We start from the raw sequence: 16949 nt of genomic DNA on the forward strand, positions 1-16949 counted from the left end.
TGCATTCAGCTGATAATATATATCTCTTTCTCCGGGGAGATATGATCTTGCTGTTTGGTAGAGTATATCTATAAATGGAGCCTCATTCTTTCATGCTCCCAGTTGGATTTTGTTTGAGAATAGTAAGGCAAATTGAAAGGGTCTTGATGTCTATTTGACCATTTACTTTCCACTGAAAGGTAATTGTATGAAAGTGTTCTTGATGCTCAGCTTCTCCCACAATTCTGATACTTATAAGCTATTCCTCTCTTGTCTGCAGTTTCTGGAGACGGTTCAAAGTTGCAACACAGCTTATGCTAGCCACACCCCTTCTTTTGCCTGCTGCCAGATCTTCTACCTCCACAGCAGCAGTTAGGTGTCATTGTGTTTTGCTCTCATCCTTCTCTTCTTGATTTGTTGTTGTTAGCCATTTTGGGGGCAGATAAAGCATGTTTTCAAGCCTCCACACTGCCTCCTGGTCTGGAATGTGAGCACTGCAGTGGTCACAGCCAGCCCAGAACCTCTGCTGCAGCACCTCCCACCTGCGAGGGCATGGGCCTCTGCTTGGGCACAGGCCTCTGAGTCGGACAAACATGTTGCTGTGTCCCTCACCTCTTCCCCAGTAGCTGAGACTCCATCTCAGAAAAAACCCAACCAGGGGGAGAGAATAGAACAGGGAGAATGAAGAAGCTGACCAAGGGGGGTCCTGGGGCAAAAAAGCACCATAAAAGCTAAGACCCTTTTTTGGGCTACTGGTCCCCCCACAAGTCGAAAAGTGGGTCCCAGAAACCCTGGGAAGACAACTTGGGGTCCTACTCAGATCCCTTCCTCTCACCGTGAATGAGGAGTTTCTCATGATACTCTGGGGTAAATCCTGCAAAACCCAGAGACTCCGGGTCCCAGAATGGAAAAAGGAAGTGTATTCTTTGCAAGGCACCTGGTACTTTTATTAATAAGTGCAATAGTGTGAAAATTGGTTTAAACCCCTTCTGCCCCTGAGGAAGGGTTTCCTGGGATTTATCTCCTTCAGAATCTTTCTCGGAATTCTATATGACACCCCATCCCCATCCCCAACTCTGCAGTATGTTTGGGCATGCAGAGAAGCCTGTGCCATCTATGCAGCCCTGCCTCAGGCTTCAGCCTAATGGAAATTGTGTCTGTATGGTTTTCAGCTTGAGGACCCTCTCTCTGCCTGAGAAAGGGACTAAGATTTTGAGGCAGCAGCAGAATGGGAAGTGCCTTCTTTATTGTCCACTTTCTTATCTGCCAGGGAAAGGGGATTAGACTCTGAAAGGCAGGTAAAGTGGCTCTCTTGCCACCCCTCCCCTGCTTGACATTAAAGCCTTGAGCACTTCAGGCAGCGTGTGACCATAACAAAGACACATGACAAGGTGTGGCTTTCCTGAGCCTGCTGCACCCTTGCTCCTCCCAGCTCCATCCAAGAGCCTCCTGTACACTGCGAAACAACTAATCTTGGCAGGCAGGAGGGGAAGGTGGGGGAGGTGCTGATTGGCAGGGCTGCCGGCAGGCATCGGGGGGGGGGGGCTGATGGGGGTTGCTGATGTGTTACTGTAGCTCTTTGGCAATGTCCATTGGTAAATTCTGGCTCCTTCTCAGGTTCAGGTTGGTCACTCCTGCTATAGACCATAAGAATCATGACATGCTGCACAGCAATTGCAAAACCTCAGCTATAGTTGTTCAGACCAAAGGTTTTTCACATGTTTAGTAAGGCAAGTCTCCTTTGTGGTCAATGAGTGGCTCGTCTTCCATGGGTATGATCCGTTCTTGGAGTGAGATGTCTTGGGAACTGTCTTGTTCAAACACTTGATATGATTTGTGATAAGCAGTGGATTCTAATTTAGTGGCTACGAGGTTGTCATGTTATACCCATGAATAGTCATCGCTCATTCTAAATGGATCTTGTGCATTCAAACTTACGTATGAGGAACTAATGGGGAAAACATTAGAGAAATTAGTAGCTGAGACTGCACAGAGGTCTCAACCCTTGCTGTCAAAGCCAGCACAGCAATCCACTGGTTGCTACCAACTCAGAGTATCCAAGAGACGACTGTTACCCTGGAGGAGTGCAGGGAATCTGGAGAAGTTTCCAAGGAAAGCTAGATTAATTTTCCTCCTAACCAGCAAAATCCTCAGCATGACAGTTCCTTCTGATCCATCTTTTGCACCCAGAGTCTTAAGTAGCTGATAGTAGTCCAGCAAGGTACATCTCACAGGCCATAGCGCACAGTTTTGCAGCCTGGACTCTGGATCACCTCCAAGCTCATGGCTTCACAATAATACCAGGAAAAGCTGATTCCCTTGACCAACATAATTCACCTATGAGTGGGGATGGAGACATTGGTGATGAAGATCTACCCATCACTAGACAGATTCCAGAAGATCCAAGATCTGATATCCATGTTAGACAAATGCATGTAGGCCAACCATAGCGTAGTGTCTCTAGTCACTGGGCCTTCTGGTCTTCTGCATATGGGTCTCTCCATGAGTGAGGTCACATTTCAGGTGTCTCCAGGTCTTTTTTCTGGGAGGATGGGACCGTTTCCTGGAGCAAATGCAAGACCAGGTACTGGTTCCCAACCAGATGCTTGATTCCCTAAGATGAGGAACAGTCCCAGAGAACATCCACAGGGGTCTTCCTGTGTATCTTCCAGACCTGCTGGTTCTCACAATAGACACCATTGGTGAAGGGATGAGGTGCACTTCCGGGACCAATAACAACATAGGGTTTCTGGAGCTCCAGAGAAAGGAATCACAGTATCAAACTGTTGGAGCTTAGAGCTGTTAAACTAGCTTTACTGAGATTCCAGAGCTACCTAGAAGGCAGTCATGTCTTGATCCAACAAGACAACATGACCACAGTTGCATATTAAACAACCCAGGGGAACAAGGAGCGTAGCTGTATGTGCAGAAGCAATGGAGACAATAGAATGGTCAGACAAGACTTTCCCTCCCCTAAAAGTGATACACATGGAAGGAGAGCTGAACCAAAAGGCAGATTGGCTCAGCGGACTCAAAGTGAACTAAGTGATGTCTGAACCCAGGAAGTTTTCACTCTGATCTCATGGATGTTCAGCCTTCCCTCAGTTGACCTGTTTGGTAATTGCAAGAATGCAAAATGCCAATATTCTTCACCTGGGAAGCAGACTCCAGCAAAGTGTCTGGGGACAGATGTTCTGTCACATAGATGGCCTCGAGGTCTGCTATAGGTGTTCCTGCCATACCATCTCCTAGGGAAAGTGATCCAAAAATAAAGTAAGGGTGATAGTGCTAACTTTGTATTGACCAAGGAGACCCTGGTTCTCTAATCTGATGGAATACACAGTGGAACTGCAGTTGCCATTTCCAATTAGATGAGGTCTCTCTCTCTCTCTCTCAAGGTCCATTCCTCCTTCCAGACCCAGATAGTTTTCATCTGATAGCCTGGCAATCAAAAGGGAAGTGTTAGGCCGAGTGCAGCTATCTTCCAAAGTTATCAGGATTCTATTCTACTCTGTTCTATTCCAGGGAAGTTTCCATTCTAAAAGCCTACTCCTCCGCATGGACTGAGTTCATGTCTAAGAGCTCAGCACAGATCCAAGAAATCCTGGGATTCTGGCTACTCAGGATTTCATTCAGAAAGGTGCACATGGAGCCTTCATCCCAGCACTATAGCATCCTGAGTATCAGCTCTAAGTATTGTACTATTCACAGGATGGTCTAGCTCCTTTGCAGAACTTTCAGGTATCTGCATTTCTCAGAGCAATCAGACTGGCCAGGCCAGCAGTCCAACCAATCTTCTCTAAGAGGGACCTAGCACTGGGATTGAAAGCCCTACCCATTCATCCCTTTGAGCCTCTGATTTCATTCATTCTGCCTATTGGGACAGAATCCAAACGAGAAGCAGCAGCATACCCTTGATGTCAGGAGAACACTAAAGACTTTTAATCAAGCATACAGAATCCACAAAAAGATGAGGCTCCCTGTTAATTTCCCTCATTCTGACATGCCAAGGGCTTAGAGTATCCAAACTATCCCTTTCTTATGGATGAGACTATGTATCATTGAGACCTACAAGCCTTCCCGCGCACCTGTTCCAGAAGGAATCAAGGCACATTCTAGTAGTCCCATGGCAACCTTGTGGGCCAATACACTGTGCGCTTCCACTGTAGAGATCTGCAGACCAGCCACGTAGCCATGGACAAATGTCTCTATCAGATATTATAAGGTGGACTTTCTGTCTCTTAATAGACTTCTGTTGGAAGGAAGGTGCTCCAGGTGGTGATCCAGACATTGCTTTTGCATTTGAATAGTTAAAAAATGGGTGGTGGGGGGGTGTCTTTCCTATGTTTTATGTTCACTTTTCTGTTCCTCCCTACTCCTCGTCACTGCTCATGACTACCCACACATATCAGGATCGTGGTAGACGCTGGGCCACAGAATGGGAAACTTCTACCTTATAGTTTCCTTTCTGCTAATAGTGTCTCCCACAATTCTTCTAATCCTGGACAGCATCCCAGCCCAGCGTCAGGATTTTATTTGGATAGTTACTGTGTAGGCAGTGTGTTACAGTACACAGTTAATTAGTTGGCACTGAAATTATTGTTACTAATTTTCTAAGAGTTTTTTTCACTGCTTTGGAATGAATCATCGAGCAGCAAGCAGGATCTTGCACCATTGACCATGAAGTGAAATCATCGTAGTTCCCTCTTTGTTAGAGCTTGTTCAGAATGTAGCAGCACAGTTGCACACCGTTTAGTTTGTGCCCTATTTGTATTTTATAGTATCTGCCTAACTAGTAGATGAACTTTTTAAAAAGTATTTAATAGTTTTTAAAGTCCCTTATCAGTGTTAGCCTTCAGTATATATAAAGCTGTCTCATGAAGTCTGGAGTGTATTTTCTCTCACCACCTTTTAAAGATCGTACCACCATATGTGGAGTTGTCTTGAGATCACATTTTTACAAAACTGGGCACTATAATAAGGACTCAAGTTTTGGTGGTGGGAAATCCCTCCTCCAGAGCTTCATTCCTCCCACCCACCCACATTCTCTCTTTAAAAATAAAAAAAATATATTTCCATACTCCTGTTTTATTAAACTGGCCTACTTCATTTAGTTAGGAGGGCATTAAATTAATGACAGAAGGGAAGAGTAAAAAGAGGAAATATGAGTACTCATTTAGCACAAAATCCAGATGTTGAGAAACAAAATTAATCAAGGTGGTAAAGGACATTCTTTAATTGCCTATACACTGATCCCAGGAGCCTGGGTAACAAACAAGAAGAATGGAATTGCTCATTTATGAGCATACATTCAGTATAATTGGTATTACTCAAACCTGGTGGGATGATTCACATAATTAGAATGTTAAAATGTTTAGGAAAGATCTAATGGGCAAGAGAGTCGGTGAGTGGTATTCAGCAAAAATAGCATTGCCTGTTTCCGAGTCACCAGGAACTGAAAGAAAATTATCTTGAATGCTTATGGATCAATGCCCTAACAGGTAAAGAATGAGATTGGATATTAATTGGTATCTGCTAAAGATCACCCAATCACACAGGGAAACAGAATGACTGGCTCCTTATGCACCTATCTATAATGTGTAGTGGGGGAAAAGGCTGAGACACCCTCGGGGACTTCAGTTTGAGTGAAACATGCTGGAGGTCTTGTGCTGCCAGCACTAAAACATCCTTGGAATTTCTAACTGTTATAGATGATGATTTCCTGACACAGAAAATGTTGAATCCACAGGTGGATTCTATATTGGACCTTATCTTGACAGAGAGAGAGTGAACTGATCACAGAACTAAAAATTAATGATAGCTTAAGTACAAGTGATCATGACTTTATTCTGTTTGTACGTAACAAATATTATCAAGTCCAGACCAGCAATAAAAAAAGTGGTGACTTAAAAGGGTCAGTTTCACAAAGCTGAAAACAATTGAGCCAAATCAACTGGGAGAAAGAATTTAATCAGAAAAATGTGGGTGATAATTAGATGTTCAAAAAAAGTTGCAATCCGACAGTTGAGGAAGAAAGCCATATTGGTTAAAAAATAAAAAAACTGGTTGAGAGGGAAGTGAAGGTATTATTTAAAAAATAAAGACGATATAGATATAGATATATATAGATAGATAACAAATAGAAGAAAGGGGAAGCTGATAGTAATGAGTGTAAATCAGAAGCGAAGAAGTATAGAAAATGGACATAGGAAGCAAAGGAACACAAGGAGAAATCTGTGGCCAGCAGAGTTAAGGACAATAAGAAGTTCAAGTATATTATGAACAAAAAAAGAATCCTATCAATGGTATTGGTCCATTACTAGATGGAAATGGTAGAATTATCAATAATAATGCAGAAAAGACCAAAGTGTTCAATAAATATTTCTGTTCTTTATTTGGGGAAAAAACATATGCTCTAGTCATAGCCTATGATAACACTCCTTCCATCCCATTAGTATCACAGGAGGATGTTGAACAGCAGCTACTAAAGTGAGTCAGACCTGCTGATTTTTAAATGTCTAGTGTACACCCAAGAATTTTAAGAGCTGGCTGAGGTGCTTACTGGACTTTTAATGTTGATTTTTGATAAGTCTAAGTTCCAGAAGACTGTAAGGAAGCTAATGTTGGGCCAATATTTTAAAAGGGTAAATGGGAGGACCCAGGTAATGATAGGCCTGTCAGTCTGACACCAATCCCAGACATGATAATGGAGCAACTGTTGTTGGACTTAATAAAGAATTAAAGGAGGGTAATATAATGCCAATTAACATGGGTTTATGTAAAATAGATCCCATCAAATAACTTGATCTTTTTTAAATAAGATTACAAGTTTAGTTGATAAGGTAAAGTGTTGATGTAATACACTTAAACTTCCATCAGGCGTTTGACTTGGTACTGCATCACATCTTGATTTAAAGAACTAAAATATTAAAATTAACATGGCACACTTTAAATGAATTAAAAGCTGGCTAACAGGTCTCAAAATGTAGTCGTAAACAGGGAATCATTGAGCGGGTGTGTTTCTAGTGAGGTTCCACAGGAATCGATTCTTGGCCCCATGGTATTTTAACAATTTCACCAGTGATCTGGAAGAAAACATTAAGTCATCACTGAAAGTTTGCAGATGACACAAAAATTGAGGGAGTGGTAAATGAATGAAGAGAGCCGGTCACTGATACAAAGTGGTCTGGTATCAGAGGGGTAGCTGTGTTAGTCTGGATCTGTAAAAGGAGCAAAGAGTCCTGTGGCACCTTATAGACTAACAGACGTATTGGAGCATGAGCTTTCATGGGTGAATACCCACTTCGTCAGACGAAGTGGTCTGGATCACTTGGCAAGCTGGACATAAGCAAACTTTATGTATATTAATACGGTTAAATGTACATATGTAGATCTAGGAACAAAGAATTAAGGCTGGGGGGATTCTGTCCTGGGAAGCAGTGACTCTGAAGATGATTTGGGAGTCTTGGTGGATAATCAGCTGAACATGGACACAGTGTCACACAGGTTGCTCAGAAGGACTAATGTCATCTTTGGATGCTTAAATGGTAATCTTGTGTAGGAGTAGAGTGATTTTTGCCTCTGTATTTGGCAATGGTGCAACCACTACTGGAATACTATCTACAATTCTAGTGTCCACAATTCAAGAAGGATGTTGATAAACTGGAGAGGGTTCAGAGAAGAGCCACAAGAGTGATTAAAGGATTACAAAAGCAAACCTGCCTTATAGTAAGGGCCCTACCAAATTCACGGCCGTGAAAAATGTGTCACGGACCATGAAATCTGGTCTCTCCCTGTGGAATCTGTTCCTTTGTGAGCTTTTAGCCTATACTATACCAATTTCATGGGGGAGACCAGAGTTTGTCAAACTGGGGGTCCTGATCCAAAAGGGAGTTGTGGGGAGGGGAGGGGGGTACAAGGTTATTTTAGGGGAGATCGTGGTATTGCTACCCTTACTTCTGTGCTGCCTTCAGAGCTGGGTGGCCAGACCTGGGTGGCTGTTGGCTGGGCACCCAGCTCTGAAGGCAACAGCAGTGCAGAAGTAAGGGAAGCAATGCTGTACCATACTACCTTACTTCTGCCCTGCTGCCTTCAGAGCTGGGCAGCTGTAGAGTGGCGACTGCTGACTGAAGGCACAGCTCTGCAGGCAGCAGCACAGATGTAAGGGTGGCAATACCATACCATGCCATCCTTACTTCTCTGCTGCTGCTGGCGGCAGCTCTACCTTCAGAGCTGGGCTCCTGGCTAGCAGCCGCTGCTCTCTGGCCACAGTTCTGAAGGCAGCACCACCGCCTGCAGCAACATAGAAGTAAAGATAGCAATACCACAACCCTGCCTATAATAACCTTGCGACCCCCCTGCAACTCATTTTTGTGTTAGGACCCCCTACAGTTACAACATGAAATTTCAGATTTAAATAGCTAAAATAATTAATTTTACTATTTTTAAAATACTATGACCATTAAATTGACCAAAATGAACCACGAATTTGGTAGGGCCCTACTTATAATGATAGACTCAAGGAGCTCAGTCTGGTTAGCTTAACAAAGAGAAGGTTAGGAGTGAGTTGGTTACAGTCTATAAATACTTATATGGTCAACAAATATTTAATAATAGGTTTTTCAGTGTAGCAAAGGTAGGTGTAAGACCATCCAATGGTTGAAAGTCGAAGTTTGAGACATTCTGACCAGAAATAAGCCATACATTTTAAAGTGTGGATAATTTAACATCAGACCAATTTACCAAGGGTCATGATGGATTCTCAGTCACTGATGATTTTTAGATCAATATTGGATGTTTTTCTAAAAGCTGTGCTCTTGGAAATATTTTGGGGGTAGTTCTACGGCTTGTTATGCAGAAGATCAGACTGGCTGATCACAATGGTCCCTTCTGGCCTTGGAATTTATGAATCAATGAATTTTATATTTGTATTTAAGAAGGGAATACTTTAACATTATATTTCTGTCTACAGCATCCTGAGAGGTTCTGAGATAGGGGCTCTGCTTTATATCTAATTCCTGCTGCAAATAATAAATTACTATTCAGGTGCTCAATTCCTGGTCATGTTGAGAGCTACCTTTATTGAAAGTGATACATTTTTCATTCTTACATCAGAATGTCTTAGCTCAAACGTCACTTCAGTTCTTGCTCTAATGATTCTTATCCAGAATACTGTATCCGTGGTATACCAAGCTCCAGAATTTCCATGTAAAATCTCATTTACATTCTAATTCAAATGAAAAACTCAACATTGAAGTTCCATAGGCTCTCCAAGTTGTCCTCCGAGCCTGCACATCAAAGCCACTTACTTGAAATACAGTGGTTGAATCAGCTGGTGTTTTATTCCCACCCCTGAGTGCTGCTGCATGATACACACTGCTAGTTGTAGAAAAACAAAGTTGGATAAAATAGCAACAGACTTTGATTACGGAGTTAGTCTGCTCCTGTCTATCTCCTACTTCTAATCTTTCCAAGTAGCACAGTATCATCAAGAAATGTCCTAAGTACTCTTTGTTTGTCTACAGAGAACATATTTATCACTGAGTTGTCTGGGCAGACCATGAATCCTGTTTGCTGTAGAAATGTGGCATCTTTGGCCAAAGTTCTCTGCATGGAAAGCATGAGTTGGGTGTGTCTGTTGGTTGTGCAACTCATGCAGGCTATGATCCTATCTTCTGAAAAAGTTGCAACAGCTGCACATGGCCTCCTGACCACTAATCTATTTTTTACAGTACTATCCTATTGGGGCTTACAAAACCGCTGCTTTAACCCTTGAAGCTTTTTCAGAAAGCAGCAGCAGGTTTCTTCAGATTCTGTTGGGTGTCTGTGCACCTACACTAACTGCCGTTTAAAAATCTCACTGCTGTGTCTGAATTTTACAGGCAAGTACATTTTTGTTGTGGTGAGCCTTTGTATGGTGAAGTTGCTCCTCCCTTACTTCTGTTTCTCCCTACTTGTAAGAAGAACTTAAGTTGTTTATAGAATGGCCTCTCTTGACGTCATTTTTCTTTACCCCTTTTTGTCTTTAGAAATATTGTATGATGCACTGACCCCTTATGTATAGAGGTGCTTTAGAGATGTTTTAAAAACATACAAGATCAAAGGAAGAGAAGTCAGGACTCTTTCCTAGCACAAATGTAGTAAATAAATGAATCCATCAGACAATCTTCCTTACTAATGCTCAAATTGATGTGGTAATGGTGTCATTCTCAATCTTAATTTACAGTCTTTAACCCAACTCACTTACCATGTACAATTTTGTTTGTAGCATTACATTTTTTATCTAATATAATCAGCTCAAGATAAAAAATGTGTATATATAAAAACAATTGCTAACTTATAAATGTATCTACAGTTATTAAATCCAGGAAGCATGTGTCTGCTGCCTTCAAAGAGAAGTGTACGCCCCAGTTTACATGATTCAGCTGAGAAAGCATGCCCTACTTAATATAGCACTGAGATGATGGTTTATTAAAAGGAAAATTAGGTTTATTCACAAAGAACAGATTTTCATAAGAACGGCCATACTGGGTCAGACCAAAGGTCCAACTAGCCCAGTATCCTGTCTATCGACAGTGGCCAATGCCAGGTGCCCCAGAGGGAGGGAACCTAACAGGTAATGATCAAGTGATCTCTCTCCTGCCATCCATCTCCACCCTCTGACAAACAGAGGCTAGGGACACCATTCCTTACCCTTCCTGGCTAATAGCCATTAATGGACTGAACCTCCATGAATTTATCCAGTTCTCTTTTAAACCCTGTTATAGTCCTAGCCTTCACAACCTCCTCAGGCAAGGAGTTCCACAGGTTGACTGTGTGCTGTGTGAAGAACAACTACCTTGTATTTGTTTTAAACCTGCTGCCCATTTCTTAGATTCAAGTGAGTATTGAGTAAGAATAAAGGAAGCAGTGATGGTTACAAATAGAAGCATGTTATACTTTTATTTTAAGAAACTAATCACAACTGTTAACAGGCTAAAACCTTTGTCTAAAATAAATTTCTCACATGAAGCAACCTCTGAGTCACCAGCCCCAGAGCCATGATCCAACTTTCATTCATTAAAGTGATGTACTTTTTTCGTCCTCACTGATGTATAACAAAGGGATTCTTCTCCCTTCTTATAGTCCAGCAAACTTGAAATATATCATTGTATCCTCAGGTAAAATCCTTCTTCCCAGGGGCTTGTGCTCCATTGTGCTGACTCAATGTTGCTTTCTCATCCTCCTAAATCTTCCTGTTTACATCAGATGCAAATGAACTCCCATTGTATCAGGCTTATCCTGCTTAATTTACATCAGAAATCTAGGAAGACAGGTAACTCAACATTCCTTTTCTGGGAAAAACTGTTTTCTGAACCCTGCCTGGTAAGATAGTTTAGTAGATACATACAACTTCTTGAATAACACTGTATATGCATCTCATAGTACTTCTGGTGATTAGTATGATACACGCTTTCATTAGATACCTTACATGACATTCTTGATAGATAAGTACTATGACAGCAATATGTTAGGTGTAGTGAGGCCTGACAGAAATTGCTGTTATGACAGTGAGCCCTTTGCCAGTTGGCATTAAGGGCTCCTAAGGTTACAGCATGGTCACTTAACTCTTGAATGTAGTTTATGGAGACTTGCTATAAAAGGTATTAAACAGAGTTTCAAAGTCCTTAAAAATGAATTAAAATACTATATTTATTAATCTTTAAAAATGTAAACAGAGAAAAATATTCCAAGTCTTCTGGGCTTTTTTACAATCAAAGCACTATAAACAAGACCTTAATGCAGGGGTCGGCAACCTTTCAGAAGTGGTGTGCCGAGTCTTCATTTATTCACACTAATTTAAGGTTTCACGTGCCAGTAATACATTTTAACATTTTTAGAAGGTCTCTTTCTATAAGCCTATAATATATAACTAAACTATTGTTGTATGTAAAGTAAATAAGGTTTTTAAAATGTTTAAGAAGCTTCATTTAAAATTAAATTAAAATGCAGAGCCCCCCGGACCGGTGGCTGGGACCCAGGCAGTGAGAGTGCCATTGACAATCAGCTCATGTGCCGCCTTTGGCACGCGTGCCATAGGTTGCCTACCCCTGCCTTAATGTTTGGCAAAAATTGTATTTTATTAGTCTTACAAAAACTACTGAACTCTTAAATCTTATATGTGTAGGGTTACAGTGTAAAAGTTTAGAATTCACTTGAAGCAATAATCACTTTAGATAGTTTGGCAGGATTCATTAACATTTGAAATAAGTTCTAAAGGTACTGTCAATGTATAAGGCAAGGCTAAAAAAAGCCCACCCTAAACTACTTCCAAATAAGTCTTCTAATGGCGGTTTTAACATAACGCTTTACAGCTGAAAAGATTAAAGATATATGTGCTGCCAGGATAGAAGCTACCAGAACGTGCTAACTCATACATATGTTTAATTCTTCTTTGTAACATTCTTACCATTTTAAGTAGATACTGTTAACCTGGAATATGGTAATTCACAGAGATTGTCATAGCTATATAGTAACTTGTCTTTTGTTCAAAAATATTGGATGTACCATTAATATTGTGCATACCAGTTTTAAAAAAAAAGCAATCAAATGTACATTTTTTGGCAATTTTGTTTTCATAAAGCTTTCATGTATAGCTTTGTTTTAAAGGACTTTCCTGTTTCTTAAATTATGGCTGACAGTTCTTTAAACACTATCAAGATGATATACATGTTAGTGTAGGTGACACATCCCACAGTGGTGTTCCTCAAACTATTGTCTGTCAGTGATAAATAGCTGATCAGTTTATCAAATGATTTAATCTAAGTCTCAAACTTAGATCTTGATTTTACTTTAAGATCTTTCTCAGTGCCTCCCTTCCTTCCAGACACAACAAAAGAAAAAAACATACTGTGCAAGCATGTAATAATATGTTAGATAAATCTGTCCACAGAAATATTTTAAAGGAACTGCCTCTATTGTGTGTAAAATCCCTCTGCTATATTTGGCATTAATACTTGTTTGGAAATGGAGACTGCCAGAAAAACAGTAAATAATTTCTCTTTCCAACATTAGTTTGAAGCTGAAACACTTGCGTTTTCAGTGTTTTACCTGTTCTCAACTGCCTTGAATAAGGATTTAACAACAATCGCAGTTGGTACATAAGAATTTAATGTAAGAAGGGCCATACTGGGTCAGACCGATGATCCATCTAGCCCAGTATCTTGTCTTTCAACAGTGGCCAGCACAATATGTTTCAGAGGGAATGAACAAAACAGGGCAATTTCAAGTGATCCTCATCCTCAGTCATCCAGTTCTGCTTCTGGCAGTCAGAGATTTAGGGACACTCAGAGCATGAAGCTGTGTCCCTGACCATCTTAGCCATTTATGGACCTATCCTCCATTAACTTATCTACTTTTTTTTTTAATCCAGTTATACTTTTGGCCTTCACAACACGCCTGGCAACAGTTCCTCAGGCTGGCTGTGTGTTGTGTGAAGAAATACTTCCTTTTGCTTGTTTTAAACCTGCTGCCTATTTATTTGATTGGGTGACCCTTAGTTCTTGTGTTATGGAAAGGAGTAAATAATGATTCTCTATTCACATTCTCCACACCATTCATGATTTTTTAGATCTCTATCATATCCCATGCCCCCACCTTGTTAATCTCTTTTCTAAGAGCGCTCCTCGTATGGAAGCTGTTCCATGTCCCTAATCATTTTTGTTGCTCTTTTCTATACTTTTTCCAGTTCAAATGCCCTTTTTTTTTTTTTTTAAGATGTGGAGACCAGAACAGCATGCAGTATTCAACATGTGGGTGTGCCATGGATTTATGAAGTGGCATTCTGATCTTTTCTGCCTTATATATCCCTTTCCTAATGGTTCCTAACATAGTTAGCTTTGTTGACTGCTCCTGCACATTGAGCATATGTTTTTAGAGAACTATTCACAATGACTCCAAGATCTTTCTTTAGTGGTAACAGCTAATTTAGAACCCCATCATTTTGTATGTGTAGTTGGGATTATATTTTCCAATGTGCATTACTTGCACTCATTAATATTGAATTTCATCTGCCCTTGTGTTGTCCAATCACCCTGTTTTGTTAGATCCCTTTGAAACTCTTCAAAGTCAGCTCTGGACTTAACTATCTTGGGTAATTTACTATCATCTGCAGATTTTGCCACCACTTTATTGTTTATCTGCTTTTCCAAATCATTTATGCATATATTGAACAGCATATGTCCCAGTACAGATTCTTGGAGGTAGGATAGTACCACTAACAGTTTTATTTATTATAATTTTGATGCTGCAGCTACAAACTGAATATGTTGCTGCATCTGTTTTAATAAAATTAGATCTGATTTGCAAAATACTGTATGAAAATATAAAGTCCCTAAAGTACTTAAATGTCACTTGATGATTTGCCAGGGTCATTGCTTTGTTACCTTATAATTTCATCTGGTGAGAAGGGTTTCACCAGTCTTCCATCTTGTCTTGTTTTTAGTCTTTGAGAGCACCCAAGCAATCAAAGCGGGGTCTGTTAGGGTTCCAATTAGAAAGTCGTCTTTTCTGACTTACTAATTCCAGCTGTAAAAACCCACTCTGAAGTAAAATTTCTTTGCACAGTGTGAAAGAGTATGAGTGAAGGTCTCTGACTCTTGGTTTAAACAGGTAATGAGTCTTTTAAAATCCAGGTTAAAAAAAAATGCTAAACTTTTTACCAGCAAGTCTCACATTTTAAGGAAGTGTCTTCACTGAGAATGCTTGGTCTTACTGTTTAGACTAGAGTATTGCTTACGTGGCAGTCTGCAAATTGTGATTGGTGATGCATGCCATGTGTGCTGCTCTTGTTAAACCCATAAATGGCCCCCACCACCCCCCAAAAAGCCAAACCAAAAAAAAAAGTTAAGGCTGAAACGTAGCAATTTATCCAGGATCAAAGCCTGGTTTGTTTGTTTGTAATCATTTTCATAGTTCTGACACACTTAAGATTGACTGCTAAATGTAATGGTATAAATGTAGATTTTTGTTTTGAGGATTTTCCCCATATAACTATAGCATTATACATTTACCCTGAATTGCAAGTATTATGCTACAACTTTTTCTATTTTAAGGTGGCTTAGTCCACTTAAATATTTTGAGATGGTACTTTTTAATGTTGTAAATATCTTTCTCTTCTCTTAGGAAGCATCACAAGTGGTTCCACAGAACTCTTTGACGTTCCTGACACGTGGTAGCCAACATCTGTATTAATAAAAAGTGAAGCTGATTCAAAGCAATTGCAAGAGTATACCACTTGGAAGCCATACTTAATTTAAATAAAAAGTGGTGTTTAAAAAAGAAGTGTGTCTCCTGAAAATCAGTTTAATTTTTTAAACTGTCTACTGAACAATCACTGTCAGTTTTACTCGTGTATTAACTAGTTTACAATTCTGTCTGTTGATCATGTGAAATCTTTGCTGTCGTAAACAATGTTAGATTTAAGAAGCAAGGCTAAATGTGTTTTGGTCACCTATTATGGCATGTTGGCTATTAAATATACAAAAAATCAGCACTATTATGAATTTTGTTAGGCTGTTTCCTGTGCTTGAGGGGAGTTATCACACAAGTCTTCTCATCAGATGTTTGGGCAATATCAGTACACTATCAGTAGTCCTGAACAGATAAACCTCAGTATCAGTTACTGCTTTCTACCAGTTACCCTGGAAACCTTACAGTGTTGTCCTTTTTCCCCAGTAGGAAGACTTCAGCCAGTATCTGTCTGGAAACTAATCCTACACATATACTATCATTTTGTCCTCTTGGAAAAATTTAACTTATACTTTCCTTAAAAAAAATAGAGAAAAAGAAAGAAAGAGAAATTAATGTTGGGAGGAGGTGGTTTTTCTTTGATGTTTTCACTCTTAAGTCTAGATCTGGTTTTCCATGGTTTGTGTTTTTTGTAAAAATGTTTTTGAAACCTGTGACAAACCTGCAAACTGTACCAGCCCTTTATTCATTTAAAAAAATCTGCTTTGGTAGATTTCAGAAACTTTGATATTTAACATTTTTGTATCATGGAAATAAAAATGAAAAATGTATTTCCATAAAATGAAAATAAAAGAAATTTTCTTAGGAACCTGTCTTTATTTTTCACATCATTTATTTGACTTTTCTCTTGTTTTGCCATTCATATATGGTTAGTGGGTATTAAGACAGACGCATTCTTGTTTTATAAATCTATTTCCAGCACATCATTCTAGCAAATGGAATAACTACCAGGTTTCATGAGATTATATGTATTGTGGAGCCTAACCCCTTCCCACTTAAACACAATAAAGGGAAACCCCTTGGAGGTGAGGGGTGAAGCAAAAACAACTTTCTGCCCTTTACAGTTCCTTTATGATCTATAGCAGATGCCTCAAGTTCTTAAAAATTTTTAATTTTTCCTGCTTGCCTTTTCTTTTGAAATATTAGGTCCTGACATATGGAAGGCAGCATGTTCATCTGACAATCCAGGAATGGACTAGCTTTTATGGGGGAAACTAATTTCAATCTTAGCACTAACTTCTGCTACACATCATCTGCTCCACTGCTTTGTCAGGCAAGGAAGAGAATGTCTGACTGGAGTGAGGGAGGTGAGGGTAATGAATCTGAGTGAGCTCTGTTGCTATTAGGGATCCCCAGGTCTTCTGTACTACATCAGGAGTAAAACTTAATATGGATCACCAAGCTCCAAGTGCCTTTGGTGGCCTCAAACCAAAGTGAGGCTTCAAATCCCTCCTCACTGTGAGTATGATCATTGTTAGAGTTATGCAGGAAGAACTACTCATGTTGTGCACCATCTTGTAGAGAGAGTTTCAAACACGGAGATGTAAAACTTAAGCTGCAGTCACAATGTCCGATTTTCATGTCTATATTCTCTAAAATGTGGTTTTCAAGAAGGCAAAGTCCTCAAACATGTGAATGGATCAAAGAGAACACAGTTCGAAAAGCTTAGCCTCACATTCTTA

The 16949-nt window shown here is 40.0% G+C and overlaps 1 protein-coding gene across 2 annotated transcripts in view; it reads left to right on the plus strand.

The window, feature by feature from the left end:
- The window catches only part of PARN (poly(A)-specific ribonuclease), a 158316-nt gene extending 142799 nt beyond the window's left edge, over nucleotides 1-15517 (plus strand). For both annotated transcript variants that reach the window (XM_039491473.1, XM_039491474.1), the window contains exon 24: nucleotides 15142-15517. In XM_039491473.1, the coding sequence (XP_039347407.1) occupies nucleotides 15142-15194 (53 nt within the window). In that variant the 3' untranslated portion in view covers nucleotides 15195-15517. The remainder of the gene's footprint in view (nucleotides 1-15141) is intronic.
- The last annotated feature ends 1432 nt before the right edge of the window (nucleotides 15518-16949 follow it).

Source organism: Mauremys reevesii, linkage group 10 (assembly GCF_016161935.1).
Source record: "Mauremys reevesii isolate NIE-2019 linkage group 10, ASM1616193v1, whole genome shotgun sequence".
Taxonomy (NCBI): Eukaryota; Metazoa; Chordata; order Testudines; family Geoemydidae; genus Mauremys; species Mauremys reevesii.